At 36.7% G+C, this 22,461-nt stretch overlaps 1 protein-coding gene across 50 annotated transcripts in view; it reads left to right on the top strand.

The window, feature by feature from the left end:
* LOC135102246 (ankyrin-2-like) overlaps positions 1–22,461 on the top strand; it is a 213,740-nt gene that overhangs the window by 89,062 nt on the left and 102,217 nt on the right. For 47 of the 50 annotated variants that reach the window (XM_064007153.1, XM_064007149.1, XM_064007147.1 and 44 more), the window contains exons 3-16: positions 2,509–2,641; positions 3,053–3,216; positions 3,678–3,962; positions 4,088–4,285; positions 4,869–4,995; positions 5,420–5,589; positions 5,829–6,026; positions 6,311–6,652; positions 7,053–7,238; positions 7,780–7,926; positions 8,232–8,353; positions 10,953–11,046; positions 11,564–11,747; positions 15,609–15,692. In XM_064007153.1, the coding sequence (XP_063863223.1) occupies positions 2,509–2,641; positions 3,053–3,216; positions 3,678–3,962; positions 4,088–4,285; positions 4,869–4,995; positions 5,420–5,589; positions 5,829–6,026; positions 6,311–6,652; positions 7,053–7,238; positions 7,780–7,926; positions 8,232–8,353; positions 10,953–11,046; positions 11,564–11,747; positions 15,609–15,692 (2,434 nt within the window). The remainder of the gene's footprint in view (positions 1–2,508; positions 2,642–3,052; positions 3,217–3,677; positions 3,963–4,087; positions 4,286–4,868; positions 4,996–5,419; positions 5,590–5,828; positions 6,027–6,310; positions 6,653–7,052; positions 7,239–7,779; positions 7,927–8,231; positions 8,354–10,952; positions 11,047–11,563; positions 11,748–15,608; positions 15,693–22,461) is intronic. The other 3 variants (XM_064007143.1, XM_064007135.1, XM_064007155.1) reach the window with 1 other exon arrangement.

The following is a 22,461-nucleotide window of genomic DNA, read 5'->3' as shown; positions in this document are numbered from 1 at the left end:
GTAGCAAAAGAAAACCACAATATTGAAAATCTGTGTTAAAAAGAAACCTTTCCATATATTGTTATATAGTAGTTATTCATGTGTAGGTTGTTATTCCAAGATGATCTAGAAAGAACTATCAATATTAGTAGTTGAAACATAGCAAGAGAATGGAAATCTCTCATTATTGTTTTGGTCAGCATTTGTTACAAATTGCATAGCCAACTGCAACATGTCTGTCAATTCCTTTGCTTTGTGTCCTCGGTCAAGCCTTCATGCCATGTCTTGCTTTATTTGGTACACTGCTCATCACTTCAGAATAAATATGGTTGTTTTCCCTTCTCTTCATGCTGCCAAACCAGTGCAGTCTGATGTCATTACCTCTGATACTTTCAATGTCTATCTAATCACTAGCTTTCACTTTAAATTGCACATCCTCACCATGCTGTTTTAAGTATACTATTCTATTCACTTCACATCATGATTTTTAATAAACCAATCATCACTTCCTTAAAATGGTGCACTTCTCATGTCTGAGGTGGAGTGCATACTATAGTCTCCATCTTGTGTGCTGGGGAAGTCTGTCACTATTAGAAGAGTTAACTTCCTGAATTTCTCTCACCTGTTGTGAAGTTTTAATGTAATGAGCAAGTTACATGTTTTGGTAATGCTGACATAACTGCAACTGAACTGAATTGGACTGGTCTTAAGTGCTCCAGTTAACTTTTTTTTATTGACCACTGGAAAGTTAGTCATTGTCAAACAAAATTTAGCTCTCTTGAAATTGGTTAAACTACTCTCAAATTATTTGTGTAACCTCCATTGTAATGTTCCCAAGAATCTGGTGTATTTTATGAGTTATTTCAATGTATCACCAAGTTTCTTTTGAAAAAAAAAATGGTAATACTGTTCAAAACTTTCTGTCACTGTGTTTAAAAATTAAAAATGCAATGAACATGTTACATAACCCAGCATGCTAGCCCCTGTCAGCAACTAACTCCCTCAACAAGCCTGCCCCCCCAAAAAAAAATAATAATAAATAAAAATAAAAATAAATCAATAAATAAAAAAAATGATAAAAAAAGTAAAATCTGCATGTGCAGCAAGATTTACTGCTACACTTGGCACCACTCTCATCTCTTAGCTTCAATTGATTTCCAAGAAAATATTAGCTCAGACACTCTTAAACAGACTTTCCCCATCACCTTTGCTGATAAAATGCTGTCCTTCTGTAAAGCCTTGTTAGCCAGTGATAATGTGACAAATGATAATGATGCCATGTTTGTGGTTCTCCTGTTTTTATACAGTGTTGTTGTTCATCTCCCATCATGATCTGCAAGTTTCAAGTATTTTCATGCCCAGCATTGTTCCCTGACATGACAGTTTCATCAAAATTTTATTATACAAATGTTTCCATATTTTTCTTTATATGTGGAATCGTTTATCTGTCATATTTCATTATATCAAAACTAAATGTATTTTTATGCATGAAACATGATGCAATATATTCTCTCCTCCTCATCCTCCTCCTCCTCCTTAAAATTTAGAAGTTCTGAATGTATACTCTTATGCTTTTATGAAGTATTAATGAACATTATTTCATAGAAGACTTAACATTCTTAGCACATATTGAATTATTTTCTTGGCAGTGGTGCAACTTATTTGCATTTATATGGAGTGAGTGATTTATTATCAGTGAAGGTTGAGCAGAGTGTTCGTGATGAATGCACCTTTATGCTTGACCTAAATTAAAGGTGCAGTGTCAAGTGTGTGAGCAAACCATAACGAGGGCATCTCTTGGTGGAAAGTTGTGGATTGTTGACCAGGAATGTAATGGGATGCCACACTGCATTGGTGCAGTTTAATAATGCTAATATTTTGGTGATAATGATAATGATGATGAAGATGATAATAGAATAATAATAATAATAATAATAATAATTTTGGTGATAATGATTATGATGATGATAGAATAATAATAATAATAAAAATTATAATAATAGAACATTTATTGCCTCACTGCTTTGTTCAGATTACATGGATATTATGAGATTACAGTATATAAATTGTGAAGAATTGCATTGGTATTTTTTACATGCAGGAAGTACTGAGCATTACTTGTCAGGCAAACAAGGGTTTGCAGTATAAATTTGTACTAGTTATAATATATATATATATATATATATATATATATATATATATATATATATATATATATATATATATATATATATATATATATATATATATATACTATACATATATATACTACAATGCTCATATCCTACATCTCCAATGCTATTTATTATTACTATGTATTATGTGATATTGCTATGTGGTACAAAGCCATCTGTGTATCCCTAGCATTGCATATTGAATGGAAGTGGTGACATGGTAATCTCTGGATGAGCTAATATATTTTCTGGCTGGAGAGTCAACAGCAAATAGCTTTATTAAATTCTGTGAAGTGTAGCTCTGTGTAGGATTGTGGAAGAGGAAATTTTTAACTTAACATGTGTCCTTTTCCAGAATGGGCTGAATGCACTACACCTGGCCAGCAAGGAGGGGCATGTGAATGTGGTACGCGAGCTGCTCCAGCGTGGCGCCAATGTGGATGCCGCCACCAAGAAAGGGAACACAGCTCTTCATATTGCCTCCCTTGGTGAGACCCCTTCTTGCTTATTGTTATGCTGGCAAGTATATGTTTAGACTCACCAATTAATAATCTAGTGTTTCATGTAAGTAGAGTGTGAGATGTTAATGCCTACTACTATAGAACATCATGGAAACAGTGAAAAATTTATCTGAAGGCAAGATGCATTAGCTATGAAAGGCTTGTGCTGGGAATTGAACCTTTGTCAAGACACTCACTAAAACATGAGTCCAACACTTTACTGGTCAGGCCAAGAGGAACACCAAGACCTGAATAGATTATAAGTGACCTTGGCTACCCTGTCATTAAGTGTCTTGGGGCAGTAAGTTCTTATGTATTTGTTATGTATAGTTTTCAAGGACATAATACTGTTTGTTTTGTGAAGTGAAGAAGGTATTGTGATGGTGATGATAATTACAGCTGGTCAGGAGGAGATTGTGAAGGTGTTGGTACAGCACCAAGCTCTGGTCAACATCCAGTCCCAGAATGGCTTCACACCGCTCTACATGGCAGCCCAGGAGAACCACGACAGTGTGGTGCGCTTCCTCCTGGCCAACAATGCCAATCAGAGTCTTGCCACCGAGGTGAGATGTGATTCCCTGTGTTCTTGTTAACCTGTAGCTTTCCTGTTAAATAAAAAGCTATCTTACTTATGTTGCCTTAGAATGATGAAAAGAATCATGCAAGATTAATCATTTAATTCTTGTTGTTATTATTTGTGGATCATTGTGGTGGCTTAAATGTTAATGAACTTAGCATATGGGGAAAGTTTTCATTCAGCTGTGAAAGGAAGACTGTATGCTGGAAAAATGAAGATGGAAGACTATAAAAGAGAGAGAAATGCAAGCAGAGTACTAGAATACCAAGATTGCTCTGTGAAAATACTTACTATTTAGATTAAGATATGGAACTTTTTCAAGATATGTACATAGAATCATTCCTAAATTTCAGCCAAACAAAACTGAGATTTTCATTTAGGTACATGCATATGATTATTGGCTAATTTAGCTAGTTACTAATCTTTTACATGTTTTCTTCGTTCCAGGATGGGTTCACTCCACTGGCAGTTGCCCTGCAGCAAGGACACGACAAGGTGGTAGCAGTGTTGCTGGAAAATGATACTAGAGGGAAGGTCCGCCTCCCTGCTCTTCACATTGCTGCTAAGAAGGATGACACAAAGGCTGCTGCTTTGCTTCTTCACACCGACCACAACCCAGATGTCACCTCTAAGTCAGGGTTCACTCCACTGCACATAGCCTCCCACTATGGCAATGAAAACATCGCTAATCTCCTCATCCAACGTGGTGCTGATGTAAATTATATTGCCAAGGTTAGTGAACTTTGAACCATCTTGTGATTTGAGCTACTGCTGATAACCTATTACAATACCAGAGATGAATTTAAAGTTTATATCTTGGTTGAAATAGGAATTATATCACTAAATTGCCTCCACAGCACCAAATTACACCTCTACATGTGGCCTCCAAGTGGGGCAAAGGAAACATGGTGTCACTGTTAATAGACAAAGGAGCGAACTATGAGGCTAAGACCAGGGATGGTCTCACGCCCCTCCACTGTGCTGCCAGATCCGGCCATGAGGCAGTGGTGGACATGCTCCTGGAGAAAGGGGCTCCAATAACCAGCAAAACAAAGGTACTGCACTGGTAAACATGGGTTACAAGTGTGCTTACATGTGACTTTAATATGATTTAGTGTGTACAGAATTAGGCATCCATTCACTAGCAAAACCAAGGTACTCTACTGATATATATGGATTACAGTTGGGCTTATATGGGGCTTTAATATCCTTTAGTATGTATAGAGTTAGGTATATTATATTGAACATGTTTGTTTGGAGTGACTAATATATTTAAATATGAGTATGTTTCGAATTACTAATATGAGATAGGCCAGTATTTTGAAACACTCTGAATTTACATTGTGACTTTCTCAGACTACAAAGATGATTAGTCAGGTTTTCATGGCTGTTTTCTTATTGATGATGATGATGCCAGTTTAGCTTTCTCTAGAATCATGAAGACACTACTGAGAACCTCTGTAACTTGCACTAGAGTTTGTTGAAGTAAGATGTCAGTTAAACTATCTCTACAATCATGAAAATACCATTGAGAATCCCAGCAACTTACATTAAAGTTGAAATAAGATGCCAAAACACAGAGCACAGACCATGGTAATGAAACTGGAAGGGAGATGCTGATGATGATTGTGTTTGCAGAATGGCTTGGCCCCACTACACATGGCTTCTCAGGGGGATCACGTTGATGCCGCCCGAATCCTTCTCTACCACAAGGCTCCTGTCGATGATGTCACAGTCGACTTCCTCACTGCTCTTCATGTTGCTGGTAATGCATTGTCCTCCAATTTTGGATAATCCTTTTGGCTTTCTCTTTAGGGACTGACACCTCAGTGAGTTTTCTTTTTCTTCTTGTCCATCTCTCTTAAGAAATTTAAAGATATATCTGTGTATTCAGTCCTTTGTGCTTTGTTATAGGTATATGCATCAGTGTAATCTGGTAGAGGAATTATTTATTTATTTTTTTCCAGTTAATCATATTTCAGGGTATTGTCCAGTTAGTCATGCGCAATGGAAGTGTTTCATCTTCTTGCCCAGCTAATGGTGCTCTGCCTCTCTTGCAGCTCACTGTGGACATGTCTGAATAGCCAAGCTGCTGCTGGATCTTATTTCAGTCTATTGTCCAGTTAGTCATGCACAATAGAAGTGTTTCATCTTCTTGCCCAGCTAATGGTGCTTTGCCTTCCCTGCAGCTCACTGTGGACATGTCCGAGTGGCCAAGCTGCTGCTGGACCGTAAAGCTGAAGCCAACGCACGAGCTCTCAATGGCTTCACTCCCCTCCACATCGCTTGTAAAAAGAACAGGATCAAGGTGGTGGAATTGCTCCTCAAGCATGGCGCCAGCATTGAGGCGACCACAGAGGTAAGACTCCTCCTCCTCCTCCTCCTCCTCCTCCTCCTCCTCCTCCTCCTCCTCCTCCTCCTCCTCCTCCTCCTCCTTCTGACAGGATGCAGTCAAGCACACACCACCCTGACTTCTACTATAATATGTTGCCTCTGTATTGACTAAGCTGCCATGATAAGTAAAATTAAGATCAATCAGAATACTAAGCAGGATTCTGAACTCACTGAATAAACATACTTGATCTTATTCTTTTACAGTCAGGATTAACTCCCCTCCATGTGGCTTCCTTCATGGGCTGCATGAACATTGTGATATACCTGCTCCAACACTCTGCCACTGCTGATGTGCCAACTGTACGAGGAGAAACACCTCTCCACCTTGCCGCCCGGGCCAACCAGACCGACATCATCCGCATTCTGCTGAGGAATGGAGCACAGGTGGATGCCAGAGCCCGGGTAGGTATCACAGGGGCATTTTCGGAACATTAGTGGATTGGTTTGTTTAATTACACAAAGACGATATAAGGAAGTGTCATATTCAACACACTTATCCTCCAATTTTGGATGATCCTTTTGAATATTATAGATTGGCACTCTCAGTAGGCCTTTTCTTTTCTTTTTTTGTTGTTCTTGTAAGTTTTGATTAAGGATTGAATTGCACTACCAAAGACTGACATAATGGTCCAGTCAACCTATTTCCTTAGATTTAGAATAGAAAAAGTTAACTATTTTTATTGCAGGAACAACAAACTGCACTGCACATTGCATCCCGCTTGGGCAACAGCGACATTGTGGTGCTGCTTCTTCAACATGGGGCTGCTGTTGATGCCACCACCAAGGACCACTACACAGCCTTGCACATTGCTGCCAAGGAGGGCCAGGAGGAGGTGGCCAGTGTGTTGTTGGAGCATGGCGCCTCCCTTACCTCCACCACCAAGAAGGGATTCACACCCCTCCATCTGGCGGCCAAGTACGGAAACATGAAGGTTGCTCGCTTGCTGCTTCAGAAGGATGCTCTTGTTGATGCTCAAGGGAAGAATGGTGTCACTCCCCTTCATGTGGCAGCTCACTACGACCACCAGGTGAGTTCATGCTTACCTCTCTGTTCTTTTTTTCAGTGCAATGGCTTACATTTTTCCAGTAGGTTTATCAAAAGTTTTAAAGCTGTAGATGTTTTTGGTATTTGATATTTTGAGACTCTGTTATGCTGTATTGGTTAAGTTCTGTATATTGTGAAACTTATTTTTACCAACCTGTAGTATATTTCTCTTAGCATTTAACACATGTTGTTAGTCTAATTTTCTTTTCTTTTTTTTCCTCAGATGTTGATTAAAGAATGTGGTTAGGATTATCAGTTTCTTTATGTAATCTCTTTTCTATTTTTTCATTTATTATGTACAGAATGGTTAGGAAAGTGGTTAGGGTTATCAACATGTATAATTTCCATATACATTAAATCTAAACCCAGACATTTTTCTCCAGAATGTGGCACTGCTGTTGTTAGATAAGGGAGCCTCCCCTCACGCCACTGCCAAGAACGGCTACACACCTCTCCACATTGCTGCTCGCAAGAATCAAATGGACATCGCCACCACCCTGCTGGAGTATGGGGCCAGTGCCAATGCTGAGTCCAAGGCTGGCTTCACACCACTTCATCTGAGCTCTCAGGTGAGTCAAGAAGGAAGAGGAAATAGAAAGTGATAATGGAGAATCATGAAGTGACAGAAAAAATGATTAAATAAATAAGTAAATAAATAACATACATACATACTTACATACATACATACATACATATACCAAAGCTATGCCTGCAAAAAAGGAAGGTAGCCAAGATATGGTCATCATCTGTGCAGCTGATCCTTGTAAATTGTGGCCAGGAGTACTTTCTCTTTGGTGTTGGGGTCCAAAAGGCTTAGAGAGTAGTGTGAATGAGTGTAAATGAATAAATGAAAATAAGTAAATAAATAGACAAGTAGAATAAAAGTATAAGAGTGTAGTGCAAATTTATTGCACCACCATTTATTGAATGTTAGAGTGTATGTGACAGAGAAAGAGAGGATGAGGGAGTGAGAACAGAGTATGCATAAACAGGATTGGTAAATGAATATACAATAAGAAGTCAAACTGAAATTGGAGAATTATGTCACTAATTGTTTTTTTCAGATTTTTGCAACTGCTTTTTTGTTAACCAGAATTGCTTGTGTTGCAGGAGGGTCACACTGACATGGCCACACTCCTGATTGAGCACAATGCTGCACCAGGTGCTTGTGCTAAGAATGGACTGACGCCACTACACTTGTGTGGCCAGGAGGACAGAGTCAATGTTGCTGCCATCTTAGTCAAGCATGGTGCTCAGGTAAGGCCAAAGCTCTCCCTTAATGATAAAGTCTTTGAGTCACCCCATCAGACAAGGATAATTTTGTACAAATAATAGAATAAATATTATTATTTTTTTATTTATTTATTTATTTTTTTTAAAGAAGAAGAAAAAGAAATGTATGCTTGTTCAAGTATATATCTGTGTAAAAAAATAGTATATGCAATATCTCTCCTATTATTTGCTGTAAAATGTATGATGGCTCATGATACTTTTGGACTTTTATCATAGTCACATATTTGCAAAAAGGCTGTTTCTGATGTCATTATTGGTCCACCTTCTAGATTGACCCAGTGACAAAGGCTGGCTACACACCACTGCATGTCGCCTGTCACTTTGGGCAGATGAACATGGTGCGCTTCCTCCTCCAGCACGGAGCCAAGGTCAACTCCACCACTCAGCTTGGGTAAGGCTGTCTGCTCTGTTTCTCAGCGATAACTCAGCAAATAGGTTGAATAATCATAGCAGTTCTAAATGGCAGTTGTAACAACAGTCATTAGCTGAATAACATGCTACATTCACTTCATGTTAAGTTTTCCCCTCAAACTGAGGTCCTCTGTTCAGCTGACAGTCTATTAGTTGTTAGGTCTTTTACAGAGATTGTCAGCAGATCAGAGGACATATGACAGAGGGAAAGCATGAACACAGTGCAAGTGAGTGCAGCAAATTGACCAACTTCTGGCCATGACTTCATCATTTGTTATCAAGTTACATGGTTTGGTTCATCTTCTTTATTGTTTTTTTTATTTCAAAGCTTCTTTCAAATCTGATCTTGTGTTTTTATTTTCTGTTTACGTGACTATATTTTACACTTTCATCAACTATTCCCACAAAAGGAAAAACACTTTAAAAGAAACAAAAAAGTAGAAGAGGAGTATGGAGATGAGATTGTTGAATAGTTTGAACAGAATATTTATTTCAAGGAACTGAAATGAGTTAAGGATGCAGAGATACTATTAAATGTGTAGGAAAAGACTAAGTGATGAAAGTAGAGTAGCAGCAAAGATGATAAAATGCAACCAGTGATGTGTAAGGAGATAAAAGAGATTTGGGATAATTTCTGTCTTAAAGTCGATAAAGATGGAAGGAAATTGAAATGGTAAAATCACCCCAGAAGCTAAGAGATATGTGAGATTTGTGGGAGAAAAATTTGTTAAACTGTAGATAGAATGCTAGAAAAGATCAGTAGATGGAGGAGGAGGAATCAAAGAGAAAAGATATTTAGAAAAGTATATGTGGGAAGAAAAGAAAGGTAAAGCTGGAGTGTAAATGCAATGTCCAGAGAAATTATGAAATATGGCATTCCTAGAAAGTTAATATAATGTTTGTGATGTATGGACTTGCTGCATGTGAGATAGATGAATAGGAAAATGCTAAGATTATGCAGTGTATAGAGATATGGAAGATGATGATGAAGATGATGGTGGTGGTGGTGGTGGTAGTGGTAAAATATACTGCATGAACAAGAAAACCTTGAAAGTAACCCAATTCAAATTTATCATTAAACAATGAAATATTATGTGTTGGGGTGGAAAACTATGTCAGGGAGAGTAAAAGAAATGTGAAAGATAACCTTTGAGATTAAGCCTGCTTATATCCTACTGTGATACTGGTGATAAGATAAGGGAGTGAGGTGTTCCCTCCACCCAAACACAAAGTTAACCATCCTCTGCTATGTAACGCTCTTAGAGAGCTGCTGTTCTCTGCGGTTTTTTTTTACATTGCATGCAGGAGTGCTGGATTATTGTGCATTATAGAAAGTGTTAAACTACGGAGGAAATAGTCATTTAACTGTCTGATCAATGCATGTAAAGTGCCTTTGAACACCAAGACTTTAGTGTCGCATATATATATATATATATATATATATATATATATATATATATATATATATATATATATATATATATATATATATATATATCTGGATTTTTTGCATATTGAAAGAAATATATAAAAATATAAATAAAATAGCTATATTGATAAAGATATTTAAAAAGTTAGTGAAACAAATTGATATTAGAGAGTAAATATTGTGTACATAGAGGGATCTGTAAGTATAGTGTATGAATGTTCAGAGTCAACATTTCAATTGCTTCCTTCCATTCTCATTGTCTTTCACTTCATTCTGTTAAACTCAACATATCAGTGGCCTTCTAGCAAGTATTTGTCTTCTTTGTATGTAACTGCTTTTTTTTCTCTTTCCTTGTTGATGCACAATGTAGCACAAATCACAAACTCAGAGATTGTGAGTCATTGGGTCCTTGTATGCCTTTTTAATCATGAAATTGGAATTTTCATTGTTATTCTGTGGACAGACAAAGTAAAACTCATAATGTCACAAGCAAAGTATTTACTTTTCAGCTTCTTTGATAATTTAATTAGGCAGAAAACTGACTCTGGCAGAAAACTGACTCTTTTCCTTCCTCTTGGAAGATTATTTACAATTACTTTAGTTTGTGGTGATTACCAGTATGCATTTTCAGATAAATTCAAAGAAAAAAAATGCAAATTTTCTGTGCTTATTTGGCCACAGACATCATGCACATCTTAATGTTTTAATATGAAAATTATTCAACTTTTTACCATGCGAAATGTATGTTAAGGCAGAATGCTGAGCTGAAACATCACAAAAATAAGAATATGCTGATAATGATAAGCTTTGTAATCTTGAAAAGAATGTATTCTATTTATGCTCTAGTCAACCAGTGTAATCTTGAAAAGAATGTATTTTATTTATTCTCTAGCCAACCAGAGATGACTCATTCATTATTGAGAGCAAGGGAGCATACCCTCATAACATCATTACACTTCATATTTTCTGTGCAGGTTTGCTTATTCTTCTAGTGTTATTCATGGGTGAATCATTAGCTGTTCATTATGTTCCTTCTCACAAATCCATCATGCCTTCTGAGTCATTACCAGTCAAATGTTAGTATTGTTTTGTGGGTTCATGAGAATTGATATTCCTGAAGCATTAATGATGTGCTTGTTTCCTCCCACAGCTACACACCACTCCACCAAGCAGCTCAGCAAGGCCATACCCAGATTGTCAACTTGCTGCTAGAAAACAAGGCCGAACCAAACACGGAGACAAACGTGAGTCTCATTGCAGCTTGTACATTTAATATTGGGAAAATTTTACTAAATAGCAGTGATAGGGAGCAGAATTCCCTGCTGTACTTCAATTCAGATAGGGTTAATCTACTCTTCTTTTCTCCTCATCTAAAGAAAATAGTACCAGATTTTATCAGATATCAAAGTAGGTAAGAAGAAATGAATGCCCAACACTACAAAACCTTATTGGTATAGTGGCAGCTCAGTGATTACTTTTAAAGAGAAAATGTTCAGAACATGAAAGAGAGAGAGAGAGAGAGAGAGAGAGAGAGAGAGAGAGAGAGAGAGAGAGAGAGAGAGAGAGAGAGAGAGAGAGAGAGTGTTTGACATAATGAGAGAACAAAATCTAATGCCACCAAATATCTGCTGAAAAGAAATAGAGAAATTATGTAAAAAATTTTATCTAACCATTTGAAAAAAAAACTTACTAATTGGGAAGAAAAATGGAAACAACTGTCTTTCTCATATTTTGTAAACATCTTGTAATGCCTTTCAACAGGACGGCAAGACGGCGCTAAGCATTGCTCAGCGTCTCGGCTACATCTCTGTAGTCGAGACGCTGAAGATAGTCACTGAGACCACCATCAACACCACCACCACCACTACCACTGAGGAGAAGTACAAGGTGGTGGTGCCAGAGACAATGCATGAGACCTTCATGAGCGAGTCTGAGGATGAGGGAGGTAAGTTCTGTACACATTTTAGGTGGGGTGCTCAATTAGTGGGTACATTATATCTGAATACTACACAACTTGTGAGGATTACACTTGTGACTGAATTTTTTACTTATTTTGTCAATTTGTTCATTATTTCTTCTTTATAGTTGTTCAGGATTGGCATCTATTGTTGTATGCAAACTTATTTAAAAATTTTTATTATAAAGAATTTGATACTCTTACTTTATTGGCGGCTTTAAAACTAAGTTTTCTGATATATTGATTTGATTTGTGAAAATCCTTGATTCATGTATATATGGCATAAGGAATTTTAATTTTGTTACTTCAAATATTTATCCAGATTTCTGCCTAACTTGTGATTTTTGTACCATTATAAAGTACCGTATTTTATGCCCTATAAGATGCTACACTGTAGAACACACACCGTAACTTTAGAGAAACAATCCTAAGGAAGGCATTTTGACTCAGCATAGCTGTTTGATATATCTTAATTGCACCCACCTGCCAATATTTTCATTTATTACAGCTTAACAGGCATAAGAATAAAGTTTTGCACAAAATGCACATAACAATGTACATAATAGTGTTAAAGCACCAAAGTAAATCCATGAGTTGAATTGGATCATTAATTCACTTGTGTGTGTATCCTTGCTGTGCTCTCCATCTCACTGTGATGGTCCTTCATCTTCAGTATCACTGGTGTGGCAGACCTGCCCATCCTCATACTATTGCTGGCACTTTCAGTACAGGATGCTCTACAGGTTTTAAGTCATTATATATATGATATCTAATATGTCTAAAAGATTTCATATCCCCACAAGATTTTCATGAAGTTGACTGGCTGGTTACTTTAGTAGTGTGAATGATGACAAAATGACAGTTGTTGTCATTTTTCATGTTTTATGTGAAGCTAAGGAACATTAGAGTGTGATTGGCTAGAGACTGGCACAGGATAAGGAATACATTGCATCACCTTGCTAATTAATCATACTTATCATAGTGTTACTCTGAATGCAGTTACTTGTTTTAGAATGACTACAGTATTTTGCTGATTTTTTTTTTTTTTTTTTTTTTTTTTGTATTAAGAAAGAATTAGGTGACTACCTGCATAAGACAAAATTCGAAGACATTGTACAAGGCATAAAATATGGTACTAGCAGAGTTCAAAACAAAATTTACATTTACTCTGTATGTTGTTCATGGTGAATCTGTGGTTGGGGATGAAAGCAAGTCAATATGTTTTCACATTTACATTTTGGTAGTGTCATTCTTTTTATTCACTTAAATGCAAATTGAAGATATGGTATTAGGCAAATAATTCATGTACTCTCTCTCTCTCTCTCTCTCTCTCTCTCTCTCTCTCTCTCTCTCTCTCTCTCTCTCTCTCTCTCTCTCTCTCTCTCTCTCTCTCTCTCTCTCTCTCTCTCTCTCTCTCTCTCTCTCTCTCTCTCTCTCTCTCTCTGTCATGATATCTCTGAGATTGTCAAAATGAACACATTATTTTGACAGCCCCATTATTTGATGCATAATACTGCATTGCAGGAACTGCCATTAATAGTCAGCTTGATATAAAGTATAGTAATCTTTGTGTGTGATGTGAATTTTTGATATGAGTGATCTTTATTCTTTACTAATATTGCAGTAAATTCAGTTTTATATATATATATATATATATATATATATATATATATATATATATATATATATATATATATATATATATATATATATATATATATATATATATATATATATATATATATATATATATATATATATATATATATATATATATATATATATATATATTTATTTATTTATTGTGCATTATTTTTATTGTGGTATATTACAATAATCTATATCAGATATAAAATTTTCTTTAATGCCAAAAAAAAATTTCCTTGCAATCTACTACAGCTTAGCAGAGCATGATGTAACACTTAAAGAGTACTTGATTATGTTGAAGTAAGAGTCTAGAGGCAGAACAGGCTCTGTGTGGCAGCCTGGTGTGTTGTGCTGCTGCTGCTATTACTCTGTTCTCAAGTTAACTCATCTTGAAGTTGATTGCTAGCCATGGAATGTTTTTTTTCTCTCTCTCTCTCTCTCTCTCTCTCTCTCTCTCTCTCTCTCTCTCTCTCTCTCTCTCTCTCTCTCTCTCTCTCTCTCTCTCTCTCTCTCTCTCTCTCTCTCTCTCTCTCTCTCTCTCTCCCTGATGAGTTTGCACACTTCAGTAATTGTTTTTACAGTTTTGATCAGATTTGAAATTCTAGTTGTAAAAGTGTGATGCTTTTTTCTGAAATTTCCTCAATAGTACATAATTTTTATTTTGAATGTGACTAACTTCTCCAGTTGAATGACACATTGACTGGCACACATGACGTCTGCTTTGATTTTTATCACTTCACTTACTTCTAAGGGCTTTATAGTTATCTTTTGCAAAGTAAAGGCATGAACTGTATATGATATTGACATGTATATATATATATATATATATATATATATATATATATATATATATATATATATATATATATATATATATATATATATATATATATATATATTGCATGTCAAGCATGGCTTATATTTATTTAAGAAAAATTTCAAGGATATGTATAATACATTTGTCATTGGTTATATTTCTAAGAAGCTAACAATATTTATGCATTTTTACTGATTGATAAATTATTATTTGCATGTCATTAGTATATACAAGATCCAAATACTGTTGTAGAAAGGTTGTGGGTATCTAAAGGTATGCATGCAAGGGCAACAGTGTAAGGCACTCTCAAGAACCATCTACAGAAGGGTAAGGTAATGCCATCTTTGAAATGACTTGACACAAGACAGCATCTTGACACAGGTTTAAGTTGTTTGAGCTACTAACCTCTACTTCAACCTTGGGGAGTTGTCCAGTAATGTAAGGAAGCTTTTTGCTGCAGAAGAATGAAGCTTTGAAGATTAGAAGATATACATTGCAAGGTTTTGATTTTCTTATTTTTATGTAACACCAATGTAAATGCCATAATTTATATATTCATTAGTATTTATTTAGACTCAGAAATATTTGCAAAATTATCCATCATAAGTAATTATCAGACCTGTTCTGTAGTATGGAAATTATTTTGTAGGCACACACATCTCATCACAACTTCCTTAGACAAGAGTACTTTGATTACTGATGTGAAATTTTTTGCATAGCATACTTTTGCTAGAATCAGCTTTTCATGAACTTGATATGAGAAGCTTTTTAAATAAAGTTGGATGGTGATTGCAGTTTGTTTATGCTCTTTATAATGTAGTAGATAGTGTACCATTAGAGAAATAGTTCAGATCTATTGGCTTGAATCAACGGCTGCCAGACAAGTCATTGTATTGTGTTGCTTGTGCAGAGCTTCTTATTTTTTAATGTTATTATGTACAGTGTTTTATTAGACAAAATTGGTTGATTGTTATATCACAGCTGAATGTAGGTGTTGCAAGGTGCATGGTTTAAGATATTAACAATATTTTGTCATATAGTTATGATTTAGGTGGTCTTTTTATCTAAATTTCAAGTTGCTATGAGTGGTATTATTTAACAGCATGAGGAGTGTGTTGAAAAGGTGACAAAATGACACTGCAAAACTTGACATTAGGTTTCACGCTTGATGATGCTCCTGTTTGAAGATTCAACCAATACTGCAACAAGAACAAACACTCCAAAACTTTAAAACTCTCAGTCAAATCATCAGTTTACATTCATAGTACACAAACCTTTTTGACCTCATCAAGCAGAAAGTGACAGACATAGACCTAGGTGTGACTCCAGTGCAGAAAGGTGTTACTGACTAACCCTTGTCCGTTGTGGGTGTTGTCTGTGTCCAGGTGACGACACTATGGTCTCCTCCATGTTCGGTAAGCCGCAGCACGTCACCCTCCCGTACTATGAAGGACAGTTTCGCTACACCAGTAAGTTTCCACTAGGAATAAAATTTCCATCATCACTCTAAAAGTACAGGATGAGTTTATGAGTTTCTAAATTTGAATCAGAGTACTTTTGAAAGATCTTAAGGATTTTCAAGAAAGTTATAAATTCTAATCTTGATGCACCCTAGAATGTCTTTAACCCTTAAGAAAAGTAGGTTGTATTTGTCCTGTATTTAAGAGAGCCTTTTGCATGCATAGGATATTTAATTGTGCTTTATTAGTTTATTTCTTGCTTAGTTAACAGTCAAAGTATAACATTAAAGAATGCAGACAGTGGTTGATTATATTATATTTTTAAAAAGTACTGATATAAAATGAATGTGTAATATACTAATCAATATATCATACATTTTCTAACTGCAATAAATGGAAGGTAAGGGTATAATTGAAATTCTTCTTGGAACTTGAAATCAGATAGAAGACTGCAATTTGTATTTATCCAGATACCATAACCTCTCAGATAACCAGCAGTCTTGAAGATACTGAACTTCCATATATATTTGGAACTGATCCCAATTAATCAATTTATTATCTATACATCCACACACACACACACACACACACACACACACACACACACACACACACACACACACACACACACACACACACACACACACACACACACACACATGATGAAGAAAATTATAACAAACATGATATGACCTAAATTGGAATACACAGCAGTAGTTTGGGTTCCACATAGAAAAAAAGATATGTAGAAACTGGAAAGAATACATAGGATAGCAACAAAGATGGTACCAAAATTGAAAGACTTAGGCTATGAAGAAAGACTTGAAGAGATTGGATTACCAACACTACAACAGAAAAGAGAAAGAGGAGACTCAATAATAACGTACAAATTAGTAAATAATATAGAAAGAATAGACAGAAATGACTTGGTACCACAGATGGGGGAGGGAGAGAGATGGACAAGGGGGCACGAGAAGAAAATAAAACAGAGGGGATGTTCGAGCGACATCAAGAAATACAGCTTCCTGTATCGAGCTATTTAAAGTTGGAATGATTTTTATTTGAAGGAAGAGGTGGTTGTGGCAAACAGTGTACACATGTTTAAAGAGAAACTGGATAAATATGGTGATGGAGACAGGACAAAATGAGCTTTGGCTCATGAACTGTACAGTGCAACTAGGTAAATACAACTTGGTACACACACACACACACACACACGTCATGTCAAGTTGTCATCAAGTAAATAAGCAGTAATCCAAGCTCCAGCAGAGAAAAATTTTGCCTGACCCCGGCCACCACTAGGAGCCTAGAATGTGTTCCCAGGTAGGAGCTGTGCTCAAATAGAGTTGTCCTGTTTCTAGAAATAAAATATAAGGGAAAATTTAAGTAATAATAGATGTAATAAGATGAGTAAAAGCTCCAGCAAGGCAGACGCCACAGGTGGGAGCAGAATGTTGCCAACAGGGTCACCATTCCCAGGATTTGAGGAAGACAATAAACTACATGGAAAAATGCAAGGAAGGAAAGTGGGTTTAATGGATGGGATGATCAGTGACCTCATTAAAAGAATGAAAAAAATAGAAAAAAAACAACATGACCTGGAAGAGGAAAACAAAGAATTGAAAACACTATGCCCTGATCTAAAAACAAAAATGAAGGAAAACAATGATATTGTTAAAAAACAGGAAAATGAAGTGATAGGGATGAAAAGTGAACATCAAATCTGCAGGAAGGAAAAAGAGGAAGAAAAAGTTAACTTTACAGAAATCATAGAAGTGCAAAAGAAGGAAAAGACAGATTTAAGTAAGGAAATTGTGAAAGTGATCAAACAGAAGGAATCGATTGTAAGGGACACAGTGGACAAAAAGATATGTATTGTTATATATGGATTATAAGAGGAAACAGAGCCAGTAAGATACAAGAGGGAAAAAGAACAAAAAAGGTAGCAGAGGACATTGTAAAAAATATACAGAGAGAAGGTGAGGACTGGATAAGTGAAATTGAGGAAATACATAGACTGGGGAAGTATACAGAAGGAGGAGAGTGACCACTGAAAGTAAAATTTAGGGCACAAACAACAGCCATGGAAGTGATATCGTATGCTTGGAAACTGGACAAGATAGAGCAATACAGGAAAGTTTGGATAAAGAGAGACATGAATGAGGAGGAGAGACTCAAGGTAAACGATCTAATAAAAGAAGCAAAGGCAAAAAATGAGAACAGAACGGAGGAAGAGAAAAAAAATTCTATTGGAAAGTAAAAGATGAGAGGCTCAGGAAGTGGTATCTGACAAAAAAAGAATAGAAAATGTAAATAACGTATGGAAAAATATAAAGTGGACAGTGGCATATACAAATATAATTGGTTTAATATCAACATTGCAAGAATTGAATAATTATATTAAGATATAGCAGCCTGATATCATGGGTATTACTGAAGTTAAACTAATTGAGACAACAGAAAATATAAGAATTGATAATAGTAATTATAATGTGTGGATAAAACAAAGAAATAATAAGAAAGGGGGAGGAGTCATGCTACTTACAAAGAAGAGTATAACAGTGGAAGATGTCGAAATGGGAGAAGGAATGGCAGAAGTAATTAGAATTAAAACAAAAAGGAAGGGAGAAGAAAGAAGAGATTTTGCAGTGGCTTATGTACAGTAAAATCCCTCTCATCCGGCATTCGAGTATCCGTCAGCTTCAAGTATCCGGCACATTTTTCCCCAAGCCTTAAAATCAATAAAAAAATCAATGTGTACTCATAAAATCAATTAAAATTCCCGCACGAGGCATACTTTGTCCCCTTGCCACCAGAGCGCACTGCTTCACGCCACCCACGGCCCACTGCACTGTGTTTACTCAGTGACTCAGTCCTGTGTGTGCACTGTTTATCGCCTGACGCCTTCATCATGCCTAAAGTTGTAAAAAAGAGGAAGCATGTTGTGCTTACACTTAAGCAGAAGGTAGACATTTGTCGACAATTAGAGAGAGGTGAAAGCAGACAGCAACTAATGGCGGAATATGGTGTGGGCTCATCAACTATTTATGACATGAAATCCCAAACAAAAAAGTTGTGGGATTACATGAAAGCCACCGACACCCCAAAGGCAGCGGAAAATCATCACACACTGCAGTATCATTGTGGTGAAATGATGGACAAAGTGTTATACAAGTGGTTCAGCTTGAAAAGATCAGAAGGAGTCACAATTACAATCACAATGTGTGTTGGTAAGTGTGAGGCAGCAGCGCGGGTGGCAACACGCGGCACAGCGATCAACTGATCTTTGTTATGGTAAGATGCGTGAGTGTAGGGTGGTGATTGTGGACATAATTTCACTTCTATTCAAGTATCCGGCAACTTCAAGTATCTGGCATGTCGGCGGTCCCGTTGATGCCAGATAAGAGGGATTTTACTGTATCCCCAAAGATGAATGCATGGACACAAGAGGATTATAAATTATTGTTAAAAGATACTAGTAACTGTTTGGAGAGAATACTGGCAGAGAGTAAAAATATAACACTTATGGGTGACTTTAATTGCAAGGAGGTATGTTGGGAAGAGTGAACCACAGATGGAGGAAAAGAGTCATGGGGATATATGCTTCTAAATTTAACAATGACAAATACTGTGACCCAATGGATTGGAGAAAATACAAGATTTGGGGGTAATGAAGAGACATCAAGGCTAGACTTGTTGTTTACAAAGGAAATGGACATCATTGAAGGAATAAATTATCAGTGCCTACTAGGTAAAAGTGGCCATCTGTTAATTGAATTCAGTATAGGCAGTGATCCAATAGAAAATAGGAATGAAATTTATAAGAATGGGAGATATAATTACAGGAAAGCAGATTTTATCAGGTTGAGGGAATATTTTGCAGAGGCTAAATGGAAACAACTGTTCACGGCAAGTAATACACAGGAAAAGTGGGATATGTCCATGGAAGTGTATAATGAAGGGGTCAGTAGATATGTACCGAAGATCAAAATAAAGGAAGTGAAAAAGAGGAAAGACTGGTTTAATACGAGATGTATAATGGCAAGAAAAGAAAAAGAAGCAGCATGAAATAGATGGAGAAAAAAGGAGGAAGTGAGAAATGGGAAGAATTCAAGAAGGCAAGAAACAAATATATCAGAATCCTGAGAGATGAAGAAAGGAATTATGAGAAAGATATAGTTAACAAATGCAAAGATGAGCCAAAGTTATTCTTCAGATATGTGAATGGGAAGATGAAAAACAAGCAAACAATAGATAAATTAACAAAAGATGACATTACATATGAAGATACACGGTTACAAGCGGAATTAATGAATAAGTGCTTCCAGTCAGTATTCACCAAAGAAAGTAAATTTGAAGGAGAAAGAGCATGGCACAGAGACAATGTGATGAGAGAGATACAGGTGGATATAAGTGAAATTTAGAAGATTATGAAAGATTTGGATGTAAGTAAGGCTCAAAGACTGGATAGAGTGTCCAACTGGATAGTTAAGAAATGTTGTGAACAACTGGCAGAAAGTATACACAGTGCCATAGTATGTTCTTTTAAGGAAGGAAAAATTCCTCTAGACTGGAAGAGAGCCAATATTGTGCCCATTTTTAAAGGAGGTAATAAATAAGATCCATTGAATTACAGACCAGTGTCCCTTACAAGTTGGTGGCAAAAATAGCAAAAAGAATAGTTAAAAACAGATGGATGGAATGTTTAGAAGAAGCACATACATTGACTGACAGACAATTTGGATTCAGAAGTGGAAGATCTTGTGTCCCAAATTTAGTGAGCTTTTATAGTAGAGCAATTGATATGATTCAAGAGAGAGAGAGAGTTGGGCAGACTGTGTTCATTTAGACCTAAAAAAAGCATTTGCTAAGGTACCACACCAGAGACTGCTATGGAAAATTCAAAATATAAGGGGTTTACAAGGCAACACACTGAATTGGATTACAGACTTCTTGAGGGACAGAGAAATGAGAACAGTAATAAAGGGAAAAAAATCAGAATGGTGTAGAGTTACAAGCGGAGTACCATAGGGGACAGTCTTAGCCCCCATAATGTTTCTGGTGTATGTCAACGATACGGTGGATGAGGTTGACGTTATATAAGTCTGTTTGCAGACGATGCAAAATTATTGAAAGGAGTGGAAAACAATATGGATTGTGAAATATTACAGAAAGATCTAAATAAGATATATAAATGGAGTAAGAAATGGGAAATGGAATTCAATGCAAAGAAATGCAAGGTGATGGAATTAAAAAAAAGCAAAAGAAGATTGACAAGCTCCTACACCATGGGAGAAGTGGAAATTAAGAAAACCAAAGAAGAAAAAGACTTGGGATTTACAATAAATGATCATTTATCACCAGAAAAACATGTAAACAAAATAGTTGGGGAAACCTATGAGTTACTAAGAAAGATGAAAGGGGCATTTGCTTACATCTAAAGTTTTTGAATCTATCCTCAACAGGAAGATTCTTAAACATCTATCACTTCACAACCTTCTATCTGATCGCCAGTATGGGTTCCGTCAAGGCCGCTCTACTGGTGATCTTCTGGCTTTCCTTACTGAGTCTTGGTCATCCTCTTTTAGAGATTTTGGTGAAACTTTTGCTGTTGCCTTGGACATATCAAAAGCCTTTGATAGAGTCTGGCACAAAGCTTTGATTTCCAAACTACCCTCCTACGGTTTCTATCCTTCTATCTGTAACTTCATCTCAAGTTTCCTTTCTGACCGTTCTATTGCTGCTGTGGTAGACGGTCACTGTTCTTCTATATCTATTAACAGTGGTGTTCCTCAGGGTTCTGTCCTGTAACCCACTCTCTTCTTATTATTCATTAATGATCTTCTAAACCAAACTTCTTGTCCTATCCACTCCTACACTGATGATACCACCCTGCACTTTTCCATGTCTTTTCATAGACGTCCAACCCTTCAGGAGGTAAACATATCACGCAGGGAAGCCACAGAACGCCTGACTTCTGATCTTTCTAATATTTCTGATTGGGGCAGAGCAAACTTGGTATTGTTCAATGCCTCAAAAACTCAATTCCTCCATCTATCAACTCGACACAACCTTCCAGACAACTATCCCCTCTTCTTCAATGACACTCAACTGTCCCCCTCTTCTACACTGAACATCCTCGGTCTGTCCTTTACTTATAATCTGAACTGGAAACTTAACATCTCATCTCTAGCTAAAACAGCTTCTATGAAGTTAGGTGTTCTGAGACATCTCCGCCAGTTTTTCTCACCCCCCCAGCTGCTAACTCTGTACAAGGGCCTTATCCGTCCATGTATGGAGTATGCTTCACATGTCTGGGGGGTTCCACTCATACTGCTCTTCTAGACAGGGTGGAATCAAAAGCTTTTCGTCAAATCAACTCCTCTCCTCTAACTGACTGTCTTCAGCCTCTCTCTCACCGCCGCAATGTTGCATATCTAGCTGTCTTCTACCGCTATTTTCATGCTAACTGCTCTTCTGATCGTGCAAACTGCATGCCTCCCCTCTTTCTGCGGCCTCGCTGCACAAGACTTTCTTCTTTCTTTCACCCCTATTCTGTCCACCTCTCTAACGCAAGAGTTAACCAGTATTTTCAATCATTCATCCCTTTCTCTGGTAAACTCTGGAACTCCCTGCCTGCTTCTGTATTTCCACCTTCCTACGACTTGAATTCCTTCAAGAGGGAGGTTTCAAGACACTTATCCACCAATTTTTGACCACTGCTTTGACCCTTTTATGGGACTGGCATTTCAGTGGGCATTTTTTTTATTAGATTTTT

This window comes from Scylla paramamosain, chromosome 7 (assembly GCF_035594125.1).
Source record: "Scylla paramamosain isolate STU-SP2022 chromosome 7, ASM3559412v1, whole genome shotgun sequence".
NCBI classification, from domain to species: Eukaryota; Metazoa; Arthropoda; class Malacostraca; order Decapoda; family Portunidae; genus Scylla; species Scylla paramamosain.
This window is presented reverse-complemented; position numbering and strand designations above follow the sequence as displayed.